We start from the raw sequence: 21,332 nt of genomic DNA on the forward strand, positions 1-21,332 counted from the left end.
TTTATTGTCGTACTGCTGAAACTGAATGAAAGTTCAGTTTAATAAAAATATACAAAGGGGGCACCTGGGTGGCTCAGTGGGTTAAGCTGCTGCCTTCAGCTCAGGTCATGATCTCAGGGTCCTGGGATCGAGTCCCGCATTGGGCTCTCTGCTCAGCAGGGAGCCTGCTTCCTCCTCTCTCTCTCTGCCTACTTGTGATCTCTCTCTGTCAAATAAATAAATAAAATCTTCAAAAAAAATATACAAGGGAGATATAGAACAACAGTAAAATACATACCATATTAAATTACAAGAAAACTTGCTAGGAAAAAGTCTGCAATGAAATTCCATTTGACTTATGCTAGTTCAATTAAAATAAGAGGTTTGTTTGTGGAACAAGAATTCAACACAAGTCAATGAAAGCATTCTGTGAGAATTAGTTGTCTGGATGGAATTTACAATAAAAATATTACATATTTTGCTATTGTTCCTAAGTTGTATCCTACACAACTTTCTAATATTAAAATTTATAAACATCTTATGTCTTTTGGGGGAGACAATTGGTAAACATATACCAACACATCACTATAAGTCTTGTTGACTGAGCCCCTCCCATTTCTACTTCACGTTTATGGGTTTGTGGACTGTTAGAACTGTATTGTATGAACCTCTTTTTTGTTTTTTATGGTTTTTTTTGCATCTTTGAAATTAAAATCTCTGTTGTCACAAATGGTAATAGATGGTATTATGTTAAGTGAAATAAATCAGACTGAGGACAGATATCATATAATTTCACTCATGTGAAATCCATAAAATAAAACAAATGAATCTAAAAACAAAAAGCAGAATCAGACCTCTAAATATGGAGGACATACTGGTGGTTGACAAAAGAAAGGGGGTTAGAGAGATGGGAAAAATGGGTAAAGAGTAGGAGATACGCACTTCCAGTTATGGAATGAATAAATCACAGGAATAAAAGGTCCAGCACAGGGAATATTGTCAGGGATACTGTAATAGCATTGTATGGTGACAGGTGGGAGCTACACTTGTGGTAAGCACAGTGTAATGTGGAGGAGTTGAATCACCATGTTGTCTACCTGAAACTAATATCATATTGTGTCAGCCATACTCAAAAAATGTTTAACCCTCAACTCCAGGGCCAACTAATCTTTGACAAAGCAGTAAAGAATGTCCAGTGGAGAAAAGACAGTCTCTTCAACAAATGGTGTTGGGAAAATTGGACAGCCACATGCCCAAGAATGAAACTAGACCATTTCCTCATACCACACACAAAAATAGACTAAAAAATAGATGAAGGACCTCAATGTGAGAAAGGAATCCATCAAAATCCTTGAGGAGAACACAGGCAGTAACCTCTTCGACCTCAGCTGCAGCAAATTCTTCCTAGAAACATCGCCAAAGGCAAGGGAAGCAAGGGCAAAAATGAACTATTGGGACTTCATCAAGATCAAAAGTTTCTGCCCAGCAAAGGAAACAGTCAACAAAACCAAAAGATAACTAACAGAATGGGAGAAGATATTTGCAAATGACATATCGGATAAAGGATTTGAATTCAAAATCTATAAAGAACTTATCAAATTCAACACCCAAAGAACAAATAATCTAATCAAGAAATGAGCAGAGGACATGAACAGACTTTTTTTTTGCAAAGAAGACATCCAGATGGCCAACAGACACATGAAAAAGTGTTCCACATCACTCAGCATCAGGGAAGTACAAATCAAATCAAAACCACAGTGATTCTGGAACACTGAAAAGAAATTAAAAAGCAACAACAATGCAATGAGATACCACCTCACACCAATCAGAATGGGTAAAATTAACAAGTCAGGAAATGACAGATGCTGGCGCGGATGCAGAGAAAGGGGAGCCCTCCTGCACTGTTGGTGGGAATGCAAGCTGGTGCAACCACTCTGGAAGACAGTTTGGAGGTTCCTCAAAAAGTGGAAAATAGAGCTACCCTATGACCCAGCAATAGCACTACTGGGTATTTACCCTAAAGATACAAACGTAGGGATCTGAAGAGGCACGTGCACCCGAATGTTTTTAGCAGCAATGTCCACAATAGCCAAACTATGGAAAGAACCTAGATGTCCATCAACAGATGAGTAAATAAAGAAGATGTGGTATATATATAAAATGGAATCCTATGAAGCCATCAAAAGAAATGAAATCTTGCCATTTGCAACCGCATGGATGGAACTAGAGGGTATTAGCTTAGCGAAATAAGTCAGTCAGAAGAAGACAATTATCATGTGATATCCCTGATATGAGAAAGTTGAGAGGCAACGTGAGGGGTTTGGGGGGTAGGAAAAGAATAAATGAAACAAGATGTGACCGGGAGGGAGACAAACCATAAGAGACTCAATCTCACAAAAGAAACCGTGGGTTGCTGGGGGTAGGGGCGTAGGGAGAGGGTGGTTGGGTTATGGACATTGGGGAAGGTATGTGCTATGGTGAGTGCTGTGAAGTGTGTAAACCTTGAGATTCACAAATCTGTACCCCTGGGGCTAATAATACATTATATGGTAATAAAAATAAAAAATTATTTAAAAAGTTTAAAAATTCAAAACATGCATATTTAAAAATAATAAAATAAAATGAAAAAGAAATTAAAATCCCAAACTATTGGAGACCACATATTTTAATGGCTTTTTAGAGGTATAACACACACCATGCAATTCATCCCATGTAAAGAGCACAATGTAATGTTTTAGTGTATATACAAGATTTAAAACCATCCCCATCATCTAAGTTTAGAACATTTTTGTCCCTTCTAAAAGCCACTTTGTGTCCATTAGCAGTCAATCACAATACAGCTGTCTCTCTAGTCCAAAGCATTCAGTGATGTACTTTACATCCATAAATTTGCCTTTTCTGGAAATTTCAAATAAAAAGAAAGAGTCTGTGGCTTTTTATGTGTTTGGCTTCTTTCACTTAGCTTTATGTATTGAAGTTTCATCCATGCAATAGCATGAATCAATACTTTATCCTTTTTTACGACAGTATAATATTCCTTTGCATGTTATACCATTTTATTTGCATATTCAGCAGGGGTATTTTAATTGTTTTTACTTTTTTGGCTGTAATGATTATGTTGCTGTATTTTGTAAAATTTATTTTATGTAGTTGTATGTTTTAATTTCTCTTGAATATATACATACTTAGGGCTTATTAAGTCATCTGCTAAGTCTAAGTTGAAATTTCAAGTTACAGTCAAAATTTCCAAAGCCCTTGCGTAATTTTGTATTTCCACCAGCCATGCATGAATGTTCTAAGTTCTCTATATTTTTGCCCATATTTATTTTTGGTTATAGCAATCCTAGTCAACGTGAAGTAGTATCTCATAGAAATTTAGATTTACATTTCCCTGATTACTAATGATGTTGATCATCTTTTCTTGTTCTTATTTGTCATTTGAAAATTTTCTTCAGAGAAATGTTTACTCAAAATATTTATAGTTTCTTTGTTTTAAGTATACAGCATAATGATTACAATGTAGATATGCAATGGTTTTATGATTATAATGATTATGTGTAATGATATATATATGTTTATATGTATATAAATGATCATCACAATATGTCTAGTTAACATGCACAACCACAGTTACAAATCTTTTTTAGGTTTGTACTTAGACCTTCTAAGATCTTAGCAATTTCAAGTATGTAATACAGTATTTTTACCTACAGTAGCTATGCCATTTATTACCTCCCCAGGATTTATTTATTTTATAACTAGAAGTTTCTAGCTTCACACTTTTGCCAACATTTGTCCATTTTATCCTCTCCCTACCTCTTGATTGGCAACCACCAATCTCTTTCTCTGTGAGTTTTTTCTTTTTATATGTATACTTGCTTTTTAAGATTCCACGTATAAGTGAAATCCTATCATATTTGTCTTTCTCTGTCTCATTTCTCTTAGCATAATGCCCTCAAGTCCATCCACACTGTTGCAAGTGGGAGGATTTCCTTCCTTTTTGTGGCTGAATAATATTCCAGTATGTATATGTGTATGTGTGGACACGTGCACATAATAACACAATTACATGGTAACACAAAATGTGGCATATATACATATGACCACATTTTCTTTATCCATTCATTCATCAATAGATACTTAAGTTTCTCTTACGTTTTAGCTATTGTACATAAATCCACAGTGAAAATGGGGGTGCATGTATCTTTTCAAGTTACTGTTTTTATTTCCTTTGTATGAGTCCAGGAGTGAAATTGCTGGATCATAGGGTCGTCTACTTTTAGTTTTTTCAGGAATATCAGTACTGTTTTTCATAGTTCTGCACCAGTTTATATCCCCCCCCAGCAGTATGCAAGGAAGTGTTCCCTTTTCTCCGTGTGCTTACCAATGCTTAAAATTTCTTGTCCTTTTGGTAATAGCCATTCTGACAGGTATGAAGTGATATCTCATTATGGTTTTGATTTGTATTTACCTGATGGTTAGTGATGTTGAGCACATTTTCATGGGGGTCTCCTTTGGGAAAATACAGATTCAGATCTTTTATCTATTTTTAATTGGATTTTTTTTTTTTTTTTTTTAGCTACTGAGTTGAATGTTTCTTTATATATTTTGGATATTAACCCCTTATTGGACATATGGTTTTTAAATGTTTTCTCCCATTTATGAGGATTCGTATTTCATTTTTTTTTGATGGTATGATTTGCAGCATAAAATATTTTATTTTAATGTAGTTCAATTAATTTGTCTTTTGTTACTTTTGCTTTGGGTTTTATAACTGAGAGGGCCTTGCCTTACCCAAGGTTGAAAACATTTACTCCTGTGTTCTTAAATTTTAAGTTTTAGCTACTACATTTAGATCTATAATGCATTTTGACGTAATTTATATGTATGGTGGGAGTTGAGTCTACTTCATTCTTTTGCATGTGGGTATCCAGTTGTCCCAGTACCATTTATTGAAAAGATTATTTTTTTCCCTACTGCATTGTCTTTCACTCATGTTGAAAATAAGTGTAAGGGTTTATTTCTGGAATCTCAGTTCGGTGCCATTGATCTATATATCTATTCTCATGCCCAGTACCATGCTGCCTATTATGTAAAATTTATAGTAAGTTTTGAAATCAAGACCTATGAGACCTCCAGATTTCTTCTTTTAAAAGATTATTTTGGCTGTTCTGAGCACCGTGCATTTATATATGAATTTTAACTGTCAATTTCTACAAAAAAGCTAGCTAGAATTTTAAAATAGGGATTACATTGATTCTGCAAATAAGTTTTTGGAATATTACCATCTTAACAATATTAATCCTCTGGTCTGTGAACATAGGGTATCTTTCCATTTATTTAGATCATTAAAAATGTTTTTTTAACAATGTTTTGTAGCCTTCATGTACAAGCCTTGTACTTCTTTTGTTAGCTTTATATCTAAATTCATACCTTGTATTCTAATTTATTATATATATGGTGGTGGGGAAGAAAGAGAGCTTGAACAGGGTAAGGAGAGGCAGAGGAAAAGGGAGAGAGAGACTCTTAAGCAGGATACATGCCCAGCATGAAGCCCCAAGTGGGGCTTGATTAGATGTCCTTGAGATCATGACCTGAGATGAAATCAAGAGTCAGATACTTAGCTAACTGACCCACCAGGTGCCCTTGTATTATTGTAAATGAAATTAATTTTCTAAATTCATTTTTGAATTTTTTTGTTGCTAATGAAAAGAAACACAATTGTTTTTTGTTACTGATTTTGGGCCTTAACTTTGCTGACCTCCCTTGGTAGTTCTAATAGCTGTTTGGAGTATTTTAATAGAATTTTCTACATATAAGATCATGTCTTCTACAGAGTTAGTTTTTCTTCCTCCTTTTCAATCTAGGTGTCTTTTCTTCCCTTTTTTTTAAAAAAAAAAAAACAAAAAAACAAAAAAACAAAAAAACCCTGACTCCCCTGGCTAGTACTTTCAGTAAACTGTTAAATAGAAGTGGCTAGAGGAGACATTCTTGTTTTGCTCCTGTCCTTAGGGGGAAAGCATTCAGTCTCCCATCATTAAATACTTATTAGTTATGAAGCTTTTGTAGATGCCCTTTATTACATTGATAACATTCTATTTCTAGTTCCCTAAGAATTTTTCTAAGGAAAGTATGTTGGCTTTTGTCTAATGCTTTTTCTGCAACTATTGAGATGATTATATGTTTTTGTCCATTATTCTTTAATATGCTGTATTACACAAATTAATTTTTACATTTTAAATCGACCTTGCATACCTGGGATTATCTTACTTGGTAATGGTACATAATAATTTGCATATATATATTATTAGATTTGTTTTGCTAGTATATTGTTGAAGCTTTTTACATCTATATTCATAAAATATATTGGTCCATAGTTTTCTTTCTTGTAATACATTTGGTTTTGGTATATGGGTAATTCTGGCTTTATAGAATGATTTGAAAAATATGTCCTTTTTTTTTTTTTTTTTTTTTCTCCTGAAGAGTTAGTGATACATTGGCCTTCATTCTTGCATGTCGGTCCAGTGAAACCCTTTGAGCCCAGACTTTTCTTTGTAAGAATTTTTTTTAAGTTACTAATTTTGTCTCTTTTACTTGTGGTAGACATATTCAAACTTTCCACTTTTTTTTTCAGTCAGTTTCAATAATTTGTATCTTTCTAGAAATTGTTCACTTTATATACTTTTCTAATTTATCATAGAGTTGTTTATACTATTTCTTATAACGCTTTTTTTTTTTTTTATAAGATCAGTAGTGATGCTCCTTCTTTCATTCCTGGTTTTAGTAATTTATGTCTTCTCTCTTTTATTCTTCGTTGGTACAACTGAAGTTTTGTCTTTTAAAAATATATTTTCAAAAATTGCCTTTTGGTTTTGCTGATTTTGTCCATTGTTTTCTATTCTCTCTTTAATTTATTTCTCCTCTTTAAAAATATTTGCCCCCTTCCACTTGGTTTTTGTTTACTTTTTTTCCTATTCATTTAAGGTAGAAAGATAGTTATCTTATTTTTAAAAAACACATTTGCAGTTATAAATTTTCTTGAAATACTGCTATTGACATTTTGTGCTTCTGTTTCCGTTCATCTCAAAGTATATTTTAATTTTCCTTTTGACTCCTCTGATACATTGGTTTTGAGAAGTGTGTAGTTTAATTTCTTTATCTTTGTGATTTCCTATTTTCCTTCTGTCATTGATTTGTAATTTAATTCCATTTTGATCAGAAAACATATAAAACATATTTCAATCCTTTACATTTTATTGAGAACTCTTTTATACTGAGATATGGTCTATCATGGAGAATGTTCTGTTTCTGTTGTGTGGGATGTCCTATGTACGTCTATTAGGTTTATTTTTTATAGTGTTGTTCAGTCTTCTTTTTCTTGATCATATTCTCCCTTGTTATCCTATTTTTGAAAATAGAGTTTTGAAATCTCTATTATTGCTGATCTCTCCTGTTAATTTTGTCAGTATTTGCTTAAACAATATGTGTGTGTGCACATGTTATTTGGAATTCTGGTTTTTGGTGCGTACATAATTATTATATCTTGCTGGAAAATTAACCTTTTTATTATTATGAAATTTTCTTCTTTGTTCTTAGTAACATTTGTTGTTGGTTTGTTTAAACTCTGTTCTCTAATACTAATATAGCTATTCCAGTTCTTTTTGTTGTTGTTGTTCTTAATTGCATAATGTAGCTTTTCACCTTCATCCGATCTGCATCTTTTTAAAGATTTTTAAAATTAATTAATTAATTAATTAATTAAAGAGTATGTGAGCCAAGGGGGGTGTGTGGAGGGGAGAGACAGAGGGAGAGGGAGAGAGGAAATCTCAAGCAGACTCATCTCCCATCTCACAACCCTGAGATCATGACCTGAGCCAAAATCAAGAGGTGAACCATGAGAGACTATGGACTTTGAAAAACAATCTGAGGGGTTTGAAGTGGCAGGGGGGTGGGAGGTTGGGGTACCAGGTGGTGGGTATTATAGAGGGCACGGATTACATGGAGCACGGGGTGTGGTGAAAAAAATAATGAATACTCTTATGCTGAAAATAAATAATTAAAAAAAAAGAGTTAGATACTTAACTGACTGAGCCACCGTAGCACCCCCTATCTGCATTTTTGAACCACGATTGTGGCTCCTCTAGATAATTTACAGTAGGATGTCATTTTTAACCAATTCTCTTTGTTTGGGTTCCTTAGTCCATTTGTGTTTAGTGTTATTGATGTGATTGGATTTATATTGGTGATTTTGCTTTATTATCTATATATGTCATGTCTTTTTTCCTTTAATTTTCCTTTATTGGCTTTTTTTTCTATTAATTGCATATTTTCCCTTGTAAAATCTTAACTCCTTTAATGATTTAAAATTATATACTTTTAAATTTGGGGGATTACTTTAGGAATTACAATGTATGTTTTAACTTACCAGAATCTACTTCAGATATATACTGATTTAGTTATAATCCAATATAAAACTTTACTTTTAAAGAGCTCAGTCTTCTCACTTTTTAATTCTATGATTTATACATGTAATATCCAGATAGGTCAATCATCTAACACTATTATAGTGTGATAATTACTTATATAATATTATGTCTTTCAAAGAGCTAAGAGAAGAAAATAGGAAAGCATATATTTATAGAGTTTTTAATGTTAACCTCTTATTTAGTTCTCTCTCTTTCTACCTGTGGATTTGAGTTATCATTCTGTTATTTCATTACTCCAAACTCCAGTATAGCTTTGTTATTGCCTCTTTTGTGCTGTCATTGGCAATTATATTACATTTATGTATGTTATTATACCAGTAATAGTTATTTACATATTATTTTAGTCAGTTGCCTTTTAAATCAGTCAGTTCCCAAAGAAGCAGTATTCAAGGTGGACATTTAAATAATCTTCAATCTTTCTCGTTCTCTAGTATTATAATTACATATCTTGCTATGTTTCTTTGGAAATGTAGATTATTACAGCACTCACTGTGGGTTAAAAAGGATTTTGTGGAATCCTTGGTAAAATAACTGCCAGTTATATCTGTGTGGGATATGTTCAAGTGTATTCTTAGGATAAATAGGATTTTCTTTCTTTTGAAAAAACTCTATGTTACTCAGCTTTAGTAATCACTGTGAGTCTTTGGGAAGGTTACATAACTTCTGAGTATTAGTGTTCTCACCTCAAAAGATGATGGAGATTTAAAGAAAACATTTGAAAATCCCTTAAAGTGTTGCTTGGCAAAAATGAGAAACCCATGTTTGAGATGGTTAAATTAATCTTATATCAGTAATAGTAACAGGATATAACTTCTACCATGTATATTTTCCCTTATGGCAGTGTACCTGTTATATGTTCATTTTCTGCCTTCATGATATGGCTCTGGCCCATCTCTTGCAATGCATAGTCTACTATTTTTTGTAACTGAGGAAGGTTCGTTGATTAATAAAGAAAACAGTAAATAAAAATGACTCAATTATTATCTTTAAAAAAATAAGCAAATAATTATATTGTATTTGGCTTGCTTTTCTTTACTTTTTTGGTTGTTTATTTATCCTTACCTGCCTTTACTGAAGTTCTTAGTATTTGCATTTGGATTTGGATTACTACTTGATGTCACTTGCCACTTACTTTTATCCTGGAAAACTTCTTTTTACCCTTTATTATAAAGCATTTCTACAAGCATGGAATTGTTATTGGGGTTTCCTCAAAGGTTGATAAGTTATTTATCTCTTGTTGCTTTTGAGATTTTGTCTTTGGCATTCAACAATTCCACTATAACGTGTCTGTTTGTGAATGCCTTTGTTTTTTGGTACCAGAAGTATGTTTTTTAAAGTTTTGCTTTGTTTTCTTCTCTTTTTTTGAGAGAGAGAGAGAGAGAGGCATGAGCAGAAGGAGAGAGGCAGGGGGAGAGGGAGGAGAAGCAGACTCCTGCTGAGCAGGGAGCTCCAAGTGGGCTCATCTCAGAACCCTGAGATCATGACCTGAGTCAAAGGTAGAGGCTTAACCCACTGAGCCACCTGGGTGCCACCATGGTATTTGAATTTATGTCAAGCTCCAAGCTCATTGAATATATTTCTCCCATGTCTGAAGGGCTTCATTACTCCTTATTATCTTACCACAAATACTTAGCTCACTTACATTGAAGGCCCAACCCCTGAAGGCACTTTGGAGTTTCAATAAGAGTGTGGATGTGAATTGAGCTTAATTACAATTGCAAGTAAGCAATTCTATAGGACAGAAGGATAATAGATGAGTTCCCTTCCCCAATGTATGTGATTTCAATATTATCTTGATTAACTCTGAATTTATGATTTCTTGAAAGTATATTGACTGTTAACCACCTGTAGTGAAGCACTTCCAATGTATGTTCTTATCGCACAATTTGTACCTTCTTTACATAATTCATTACTACATGTAGTTAAATAATGCCCATCTAACAATGGATTTCAAGTTCTGGGGTGTCTGGGTGGCTTAGTTGTTTAAGAGTCTGACTCTTGATTTCAGCTCGGATCGTGATCTGGATTGTGAGATTGAGCAGTGGTTTGGGCTTTGCTCTGGGTGAGGAGCCTAAGATTCTCGATCTCTCAAATCCTCCTCTCCTTCCTCAAACCCCAGCCCACTGTGTGCACCTCTCTCTCCCTCCAAGGGGAAAGAAAAAAAAAAAAAGATTTCAAGTCCTAATCCCTGGAATTTGTAAATGTTACTTTGTTTAGAAACAGTCTTTGTAGATCTAATTAAGTTAAGGATATTGAGTGAAGAGATTAGTTTAGATTATCTGTTTGGGGTTTAAATGCTTTCAGAAAAGATGTCGAGAGAGAGAGAGAGAGAGAGAGAGAGAGAGAGCGCGCGAGCGCGCGCGCGCGCACGTGCCTAGGTGTGAGACAGACAGACAGACACACACACAGAGGAGATACACCAAAGAGGAGAAGGCAGCAGCAGATGGCCTCAAGCTATGCAGTGCTAGCAACCTCCAGAACTGGAAGAGGCGAAGAATGGATTCTCCCTTAGAGCTTCCAGGAGTGCGGCTCTGCCCACATCTCTGAATTTCAGCTTCTGGCTTCCAGGGCTATGAGGGAATAAATTTCTCTTGTCTTCTCTTTCTCTTGTCATTGAATCCTCTATTTTATTTATCTGGGAATGTCTTTACCTCACCTTAATTTTGGAAAAGTCGTTTTTCTGGATATAAAATTCTTTTTTAGAAGTTTTTGTTGTTGTTATTGTTTTTGGTTTTGGTTTATTTTTCTTTTTTTTTTTTTTTTTTAGGTTCAACACTTTGAATATATTGTCCTTTTTTTTTGAGAAGTCAGCTGACCTTGGTAACTTGAGCACCTCAGCTACTAGGGCTTGGCTGTGCTTGGTCTTTCTGGTATACTTGTTGAAGGAATGAATAAATGGGCTGTGATTCCCCCATCACTTATAGTTTATTAACTGTAGGACATTACTATATTTCTGGTTGCCCAGCAAAGGAACTGAGAAGGAACTGTAAAAGTTTTATGAATAGGAAAAAAGAAGCCACAATTTTGTGGGTGGTTTTTGCCTGTGGGTCGAGTTAGAATTTGGATTTCTAGGCTAGAAACAGTGGGTACTCTCTGAGGAGTAGGGGGTAGTCGGGGTGATGGAGGGGTGGGCATCTGAAATGGTGTTTAATTACTGTACAATAAGCTACAACAGTTTTTCGGGCTAGTCATAGCCATGCTTGATGCAGCTTCTCCGTGGTTTCCCTCCATATTGGTCTTGTATCACAAGGCAATAAGGGATTATCCATGGGGCCCAGTATAGAAGCGATGCTGCAAGATGTTAAAGGAGAGATGTGAGAAAGGTCTAAAACCCAATGACGAAACACATGCATCATAGGTAATTGAGAGGAAGTGCTTCAGATTTAACAGAGATAAGATACCATATGGTTTGACCTTACGGGCAACTTATAAATATTTGACTATATATATTTATCTGAATATATATGTAGTTATTTAAATATAGATATACATATATACGTATATATGGCTACTTGAATATATAGCCTCAGACATTGCTGCTTCTGAGTCCTATTCTACATCAGAAAAACAAAAACAAAAACAAAAAAAAAACAAAGCCAAACTAAGAAAAAGGACCAAGTGACTTGTTTTGAGTTTTGCAGTGAGCATCAGTCTGCTGGAACTACTGTTCAAAGAGGCTTTTGCCATTTGACTCATTGACTGCATAATGATTTTGCTCAGATTAATCACCCTCTTATGCGGTCTGCCAACATTGATGGCTATGTCACGTTACTTCAGCTTGTGCTTCAGGGTCCAAAGAAGAACACTGTGTCTGTGTATGCACGTGCGTGCAGGTCTGTGTTTGCAAACAGGAAACCCATTCCCGAAAGAGTGAATTTCTTTTTCATCCGATTTCCAATTTCCTATTCTTTTCTTATACATTTTTTATTTTCTGTCATCTATGGGAGTGTTTGTCTCTTTGCTACACTTCCCCTCAGCCCGCCGTGGCTTAGACCTAGTGTGTATTGCCACCCATATCAAATTCTATTTCTTCCAAGAAGCTACTTCAGCCAGAGGTGATATCTTTATTCTTTGAACGCCTGTAGTATGTTGCTTGTATGCTTACATTTTTATCATGATGGTCAGAATGACAAGAGTCACCATTCGTCAAGTGTTCACTATATGCCTGCCATAGGGTCACATCCTTTACCTAAGTTACCGCATTTAATTTTTACAATTCTGTGAAGTGAGCTCTACTATCTCTGCCAATTGAGAAAACTGAAATTTAAGAAGACTGAAATTTAGGGAAGTTTAAATGACTTGCACAAGACATAGAATTTCTTGAGTGGAGAATCCTAAGTTCACACCTAGATAATTTCTATAGCTTTCATTTTCAACCTTGAACAATTATCGTCTCTTAGTCCAACCTGATAGCATAGTAGATGTATTTTCTTTCCCAGATTATATGATGTTTAAGGAAAACATCCTATATTATTTCTTTTCTTTCTCTAATAATGGCTTCCAGTACCTAGCAACTCAATAAATACTGATTGGATGAATCAATAAATATCTAGAATGAAATTATTGTAATAAAAATTACTGAGCCTTAAAATATATTTTGGAATAATTTAAGGAAGTTATGCTGATGGCTACAAATGAGTCATTATAATACTTAAAAAAAAAGAGGTTATTTATGGGTAAGCATGATCATTATGCCAAATATCTTTTTTCATCTTTCTTAAAGTTCTGTATGCAAACAGTGTATGAAATAATGCAATACAATATTCACTCACAGTTTTTGTAAGTTTCCTAGCTGGATGATTTGGTTTGGTTCAGTTTATCAAAATGTTTTCGTTTTATTTTCACTTTATATGTTAACTTTCTGTCCTTCTTTTTTAAATTTTGTTTCCAGGATGGTGTAGGGGTGGATGAGAAGCTATCTTTGCGGCGGGTAGCTGTGGTTGAAGATTTCTTTGACATTATCTATTCGATGCATGTGGAAACAGGGCCAAATGGAGAACAAATTCGGAAACATGCTGGACAAAAGAGAACTTACAAAGCAGTAAGTTAAAAAAACAAAAAAACAAGAAGCAAAAGGCATGCATTTTGAAATTTGGTATTATGTATGTTGATGTTGGGTTAAATATTTATAAATATTCTATCTTCAGTATAAATGAGACTATATCATGGTTACACCCAACATTTAAACTATTATGATTAACTGATTCTGTTTTGGTCAAATATTCGTGAAGTCTATTGCATATAATTGAAATCTGTCTCTTGCACTCTCATTTTGTTTTCTTTAAATATACATAAAATGTGGTAGTCCCAGTCAAATGGCCACAAATGGGAAGATGTATTTGTGTTATACATTCAATATGTATTCAAATCATGATATATGGATTATGGACTGGGATATATGAGCTTTCATACTACCACTTTAATCTTAACCTTTCTTCCCCTTCAAATCATACCAGTATGATCAGGTATTTCCTATTTAATCTTATATTCCCATGAATAAGGAAATTTGATGTTTTTTTCTTGTGTCACCTTGTATTAAATACATTTATCCTAAAGAGTATGCATTTCTTAATTTTCCAGAATAGAGAATTAAAATATATGTGTTGTTTTCATAGATCCAATGCCCTTGAACAGTTTAAAATGAAAATATACAATGTTTTTATCATAAATTATATGGAAAACATTTAATTAACTGTTAAATATTGAAATATATATATATTCTCAAAATGGAGTTATATATTATTTCTAAAGTTTCTAATTATATTTACAGTTTGACCTAGACAGTTTAATCTAGCTTTTATTTAATCAAACATTTTATGAAATCATCTTATAGATCTTTCATCCTTTCTAGGAAAATTGAACAGTAAATTATTCTTTTCCAATATGAGCAAAGTATACATCAGAAGTGTTTTATCAGCAACCAGAATAATATCCTTTTTTAGAATTCTTATTGAACTTTGCTTTTGGCTACCTTTTTATTGACTGTTTTCAGCTATATTGATACACAATATCAGTCTGGATCCATTTTTTTTTCAGATACAGAAAAATGTGTGAAATGCTCAAAGTTTCAAATACAGGTACATATGTTTGAAAATTAGCTACTGAGCATAAGAAATAGCTTCTTTTCCATAACTATTTTTTGCTATATTTCCAGGGTCATATTGAACCTTTGTAGTTGCATAATAACCCCTAATACATGTTGTATTTATCTCTCCTCTATGGTTTTGTTTCTTGGCTGTTTCCAAATTGCATGGTTTGTGGGCAGGCACTATTGTAAGTTTCCTTACATAATTCTGCCACATAAACTTTCTTTTGACTTGCATATCCTAGGAGACACTCTTATCATGACTAATGACAATGGCCTAGCTTCTTAAAATAATCTTATATAGACTAATATTCCTGAACATACTCATTTTGCTTGTCTCCTAAGCTAGGGTTGTATCTTTGGGTATTAACAGGAAACAAATATACATTGATTTACTAATATCACTAACTGTGTACTCTGATAATCATGCATTTTCATGAGCTAGCTGCCTGAACTGGATAGAACTTTGTAAGGGAGGACTGCATAAGTTCGGCTGTGAAATGAGAGCAAACAAATAAACAAACAATCAAAAAGGCTTTATTGTCAGTAGTAGTGTGGCAGCCAAATCTGTTTCAGGGCCAAAAGCAATTTAAAATGATTTAATCTTTGGAGTGCTTTTATTGGAGACCTTTAATTCATACCATGACACAGACCCAGGTCTCTCACCCTACTTTCTTAGGTGAAATGTAGGGAATGTGATCCATTGCCATTATGCATGCTAGACACATCCAAGAAATTGGTAAACATGTTCCTGACATACATCATTTTGCATTCACATTATGAAGACATTTTCTGCATTTTGGGGTGGAAATACCAACTGTGGATATACAAGCAGCACCGAAGCATTCTCCATTGCCTCTTGAGAACATCCTATTTAAAGATCCTTTCCCCAGTTTATTTTTAATTTCCACATCAAAAGTACTTTTCACCTTTTTCTAATATCACAAATGTTCTTTTTGGCATGATCTTTTTTTGCCTTCCGGTATATCTTAATTGAATCCTAATTAAGAATGATTTCCATTTTATAGAGTCATAATACATCATAGAAAAAAAAAAAAAAAGAACTGCTCAGTGCCAGGGAAACCATACATACCACTCTACAATAGAGTAAATCTAATGTTAGCATTTCACATAAATATTCAAGTAAATGGGGCATAAGATGAAATGCAATTTGAAATGGAATTGGGTTAGTGGTAATAGGGCCCTAGACTGTTGGATCAATGTTGAGTTCTCAATACTAACACTAGAACTGGCTAGTCGTTGGTAGAATTAGCTTGATACCTATCGCAATTAGAGTGGTTTCAATGAAGTTTAAGATTTTTTTTTCTACTTCTAACGCATTAGTCATAGCGCATGCATCATTCTCTTTATTGACCTTTTTCTCCCTTTTCCAACATGGCCAAGAAACCATACTTATACAACTAATCATTAAAGCGTTTCTTATTGTTTTAATAATATTATCAATAGATTTAGTGGTCATTTTATTTACTTTGCCTTTTTTTGCAAATCTTTCTATGTTTTCACTCTGCAGGAAATGGTGGTCCTTTAATAATGGATTAACTTTTGAATGCTATTTGTTTTTACCTATCTGCAGTATGTCATTCCTTGAAATATCTAGGCATTATATGACTTAACTATTATTGCAATCTGATCTGACTATAGATAAAATTGGAGGGTATGTATTCTACTACTGATGAGCTCTTTTTAAAAATCCACATAAAATGACACATTTTAGGAATATGTAAAGGCTATAATAATTGTTTTTTCAGTCATTGGGAGAATTCTAGTGTCTTTTGGGTCATTTTTTCCCCCTGCATTTGTCCTTGTGTATATATGAACTATTACTGCTGCACTGAATGTGTTTTCTTCAATATATTTGACTATGGTCAACTTTGGATTATGTACATTAACACAGCAGAGAGAAGCGATGGCCCATTCGAGTATCACTTATATTTGAATTTAAAATACATCTTTGTACTGAAACTCGAATGCAAACAGGCTTAGCAATTTGGAAGGTTACACCAAAATTAATGATGTAATATTGTACAAAATTACTGTGAGATGTTGTCTTCCAGTACTTAATTCTCAACTTCTGCCTGAGCTCCACCTTTGGGAATATATCACTCTTCTCCAGTTGTCTTATTTATTTATTTATTTATTTATTTATTTATTTATTTATAACATTTTTTTTAAAGATTTTATTTATTTATTTGACAGAGATGACAAGTAGGCAGAGAGGCAGGCAGAGAGAGGAGGAAGCAGGCTCCCCGCTGAGCAGAGAGTCTGATGCGGGGCTCGATTCCAGGACACTGGAATCACTTTACCCATTGAGCCACCCAGGCGCCCCTCCAGTTGTCTTTTTTCACGTGTATTTTATCCCAGCCTTAGCACAGTTGCCCTTCCAGTAGCATAAATTAGGGTCCGATTAGAGGATTAAGTTTCAGAGCTTTTTCTTCTACATGTAAAATTAGAGTGACTGGGGGAAATCCAGGAGCTAAGGGTGAAAGTCAGTGTTTTCCGTAGTGAGAAGAGTCTGCATATAAATATATATATGTACACACATGCACGCATGCACACACACAACTTGTAGTGTGGTACCGTGAACCTACATGTATTATTCACATACATTGCTGCCAATAATTACATTCATTTAATTCAGAGTGGAGAACATATGCTAGGGCTAAAAGAAAATAGGCCAGAAGCCAGACAAATTCAGTTTCAGATTTCAAATCTAGCACTTCCTATCTGTGTCAGTTTTGGCAAATTATTTACTTTTTCCTCCTCCTGTTTAGAGGGAGGTAATAAAGTGCACAGTGTGGGGATATAAGTGAGTTCATATACATAAAGTGCTTGGTGTATGGTCAACTTTGGAATGATGTTATGTTGCTTTTATCTGGTCATTACTCATGTTCCAAGCAGAGGGACAAGCAGGACCATTAACACAGCTCTGCCATCGCCCTAGTTCCACTTATGGATACAATTTCTTCTGCCCACCCTGATGTCTCTGTGTTGGGAGAGAAGAATAATAAACGCCTCATGCATTCTTTTATGTCAGACTTTAGACGTCAGCATCCCTGCGAGGTCCACTGTATAAGTTTTATCAGAGGTTTCACTAGGCACTCTGCTTTTTCCCAAGTTTAAGTCTATTAAATTAATTTTAAGTGAACTTTTTGAAAAATTTTAAAATTGTCTCTCTTTAAAGAATGTGTTTTCAATATGAATTGAACATCCCTCTCTAGGGACGTACTCTAGAAAAACAGCATATCATGTACAATATCCACATTCCTAATCTGAAAATTTAAAAATGTACGTCTTGTCTTTATCTGATCAGATCTAGAACACTTAACCTCAAGACTTTAGTTAGCATAATTTTTTAAAAAGATTTTATTTATTTATTTGAAAGACAGAGATCACAAGTAGGCAGAGAGGCAGGTGGAGCTGGGGGGAAGTAGGCTCCCTGGCGAGCAGAGAGCCTGATGTAGGGCTTGATCCCAGGACCCTGAGATCATGACCTGAGCTGAAGGCAGAGGCTTTAACCCACTGAGCCACCCGGGTGCCCCAGTTAGCATAATTTTTGTTCTCTTTTCTTAAATGCTTTATTGGCTTAGTGTTTCCGCTGCTAAATAGGATATTTTAACTTGCACTGGTTTCTGCTGATTTGTTACATAAAATTTTCTAGAGTTCTTGTCAACTTGTAATGAGACTCATGAACAAAATTTGTAGCCATTGTGGTGTGAAAAAATTACACTATATTAAAATTCAAGAGTTCCAAACAATTAATTTAACTTCTTTTTGGCTAGGCTACCTTTCAGTTTTCTTTAAACTCTGAAGGAACAACACCAAAAAAAAAAAAAAAAAAAAAAAAAGGAGGTGTGTCTGGGTGGCCCAACTCTTGATCTCTTGATATTGGTGGAGGTCATGATCTCATGATCCTGAGGTCAAGCCCCACATCAGGCTCCATGCTCAGTGGGGAGTCTGCTCAAGAGTCTCTCTCTTCCTCTCCCTCTGCCCTTCCCCCTACTTGCTCTCCCTCTGTAAAATAAATCTTTTAAAAAAGAAAAAACTCTGAAGGAATAACACCAACAGTAATAGTGTACATGGGCCATTACTGTGCTGGGGAAACAATGGAGGTAGTAACCAAAGTACATAAATTAGTTGGCACCAGATATGTGGAAACATAGGGAATTATCCTGCTGTTATAGAGGCACATTGGCTGAGAAACATAGTGTAGAGATAGAACATTTTGGTTCCACCATTATCTAGAAAATTCTTCTGTAAATAATTATAATGATGATGATAAGAACAATAATGAAAAGGATATGTAGTCATTGGACTTTGTATTTCCAGGAATTTAAAAGAGCCATCAAAGGGAAAGCCCACAAAATACCACCAAGTGTCAGCAGATGTTCACTGCTCTGCTTTTTTGTTAAAAAATTTTTTTGTAGTCTGAACCATGTTATGAATGGGCAGCTTCTTAGTTACGATTTTAAGCTGCAGCACAACACATGTGGCTGTCCCACATGTGTGTGTTCTCGTCTGGAACCTGATGGCTTTGCTATATATCTCATTTGTTTATTTATGGCTTTTCTTTTGCATCTTGGTTGTAAACAAATATGATCGTGTGACCATCAGCATTGTCTGTCTTGTGGTCCTAGAGTCTGAGACAGCGTTTAATAGGATTTGCTAGATCTTACTGTTGAAACAGATCTACCTATCTAGTTCTGTGATTAGTGCCAGGAGGCTTTGCTCTCCAAATATATTCCCTTCCCTATCACAGTGCCTCAAGTTTTCCAGTTAGGATTTAATTTATTTGGGTGAAACCATTGACCCCTATATCTTTATTTGGACCTCAGATATCCTTGGGCAGAAAAAGTTGGAGAATAAATTAGGCTGCTAGCTGTCATGGACATTTTGTATGATCATTTCATAAACTTGCTTCTGTCTCCCGTGTTTAGCTGGATTTAACTCGACCATAAAGGAGTTGACAGAAAGGGAATGGGGGATGAGCTAAGTCAACATTCCTACATCTCACACCCCAGTAGTGTGGGATCTGCCTGATTTTTGTGTGAATCCCAGTGCAGAATTACATATCATAGCTTTTGAAAGGTGTATGGTGTTTGGAAGTTGAGAACTCAGGTCATCAAGACAAGGATAAAAAGCCTTTACACACCTCATTTGAAAATCTTCTCCAAAAAGAGGGAACCATTTTTTTTTAATGAAATATTTTTAAAAGATGAGAGTACTGTTCAAAAATAGATAGGAGAGCCCTTGTTGCATGAGCACTGGGTATGTAAGTATGTATGTGATGTAAGTATGTAAGTGATGAATCTCTAAATTCTGCACCTAAAACTAACTGGAATGTAAATAAAAATTGGGAGGAGAAATAAATAATAAAAGTAGAATGGAAGAATTAGATTTAAAACTATAAAATTTAAATAAGATTTCCTAGTAAAATTTCTCTTCAGTCATGATTTACTAAAAGAATATAATGATGTGTGCTTCTGCCCTTCCTATTTCCTTTTGCCAATTTGAATTCTTCCTTTCCTGCCACAGATCCAAGTGCATGGATAGGGTGTTACTGAAGATAAGTGTTGGGGGAATATTCTGTGGGACTTAGAAATTAATATTATGTCTGTAAGCCATCTTCTTTGACTTAATGTGTGGAAATATCAAAGCAAATTAATATAGAAAATAAATATAGGTTCCTGTCTTTTTATATAGATGACATTTTTATTTCATTATTATACAAACTACAGTGTCTTAAATAAACAACTGTTCTGGATATCCAAGAAGAGATAAAAAGAAACCTTAAAATGATTCTAAATTCAAATATTTTTGTAGACACTCTTTAATCTTGAATTCAGTGATAATGTTATATAATAATTCAGTGATTTAGAAGTATGTTTTACAATGAGTTTATCTTTGAGAGTTTGAGTACAAAATATTACTCAATTATAGATATTTTATGCTACTTTTATGAGGTTCCTTTTGTTCATTTGTTTTTGTATTTTATGACAAGAGTAGATGTTTAAAAAAAGAATCACACAATTACTGCTGATTGGGGGGACCATGTCTCCACTGTATAAGCACAGTTAGCCAAAGGCCTGTCCCACAGGAGGTATTCAATAAGTACTTGTTGAAGGAATAAATTCTTCTGGTCTTTGTGGAAATCCTTGCCTTTTTAATACCAACTAAATAGTATAGAGATGTTACTATAAATAGAAATAATGAAATAAGATTAGTTAACTTGTAAGGTTGTAAGGCTGTAAATCATGGTTGTAAGGAGTGAGCATTGCCCAATCCATGTTTACACTTAACAAAACCCCAGATTTATGCAGTTGGTTCTCAATAAGGTAAAATAAAGTTATCAAACACGAGGTTTCTCATTTGCTTTTCAGGGAAAACTTCAATGCTCCTTCTTTGAGGTAGGATGTAAACACTTTACTTACTTTTCCAGAGATTGGTTTATTTTTATCAGATACACATTCAAACCTATATATTCTGCACATACATATATAGGTTTTACAGAAGTGATTTATAAATATTGGAAACAGCCATTAAATTCAACATGGTATATATTATATTAGATCCACTTTTATGTTAGAGCAGCCCTATTGTTTTTGATAACTAAAAATAATACTCAACCTAATAAGTCAGATGTGTAAAACATCTCAGAAGGGGAAAAAAAAATAAATGGCCTGGCAATTAGAGTTATTAAACAACCATTCTGAAATAGAAGACTGGTATACCACCATTCATCAAAATTGATTTATTTCTCATAT

The 21,332-nt window shown here is 34.3% G+C and overlaps 1 protein-coding gene across 7 annotated transcripts in view; it reads left to right on the forward strand.

Annotated features, from left to right (window-relative positions):
- The window catches only part of NOL4 (nucleolar protein 4), a 407,060-nt gene that overhangs the window by 78,438 nt on the left and 307,290 nt on the right, over positions 1–21,332 (forward strand). For 4 of the 7 annotated variants that reach the window (XM_059140248.1, XM_059140249.1, XM_059140251.1 and 1 more), the window contains one exon: positions 13,357–13,506. In XM_059140248.1, coding sequence (XP_058996231.1) covers positions 13,357–13,506 — 150 coding nt within the window. Of the gene's footprint in view, positions 1–13,356; positions 13,507–14,479; positions 14,543–21,332 lie in introns of those variants that run through there. The other 3 variants (XM_059140253.1, XM_059140255.1, XM_059140256.1) reach the window with 2 other exon arrangements.

Source organism: Mustela lutreola, chromosome 11 (assembly GCF_030435805.1).
Source record: "Mustela lutreola isolate mMusLut2 chromosome 11, mMusLut2.pri, whole genome shotgun sequence".
Lineage (NCBI taxonomy): Eukaryota > Metazoa > Chordata > Mammalia > Carnivora > Mustelidae > Mustela > Mustela lutreola.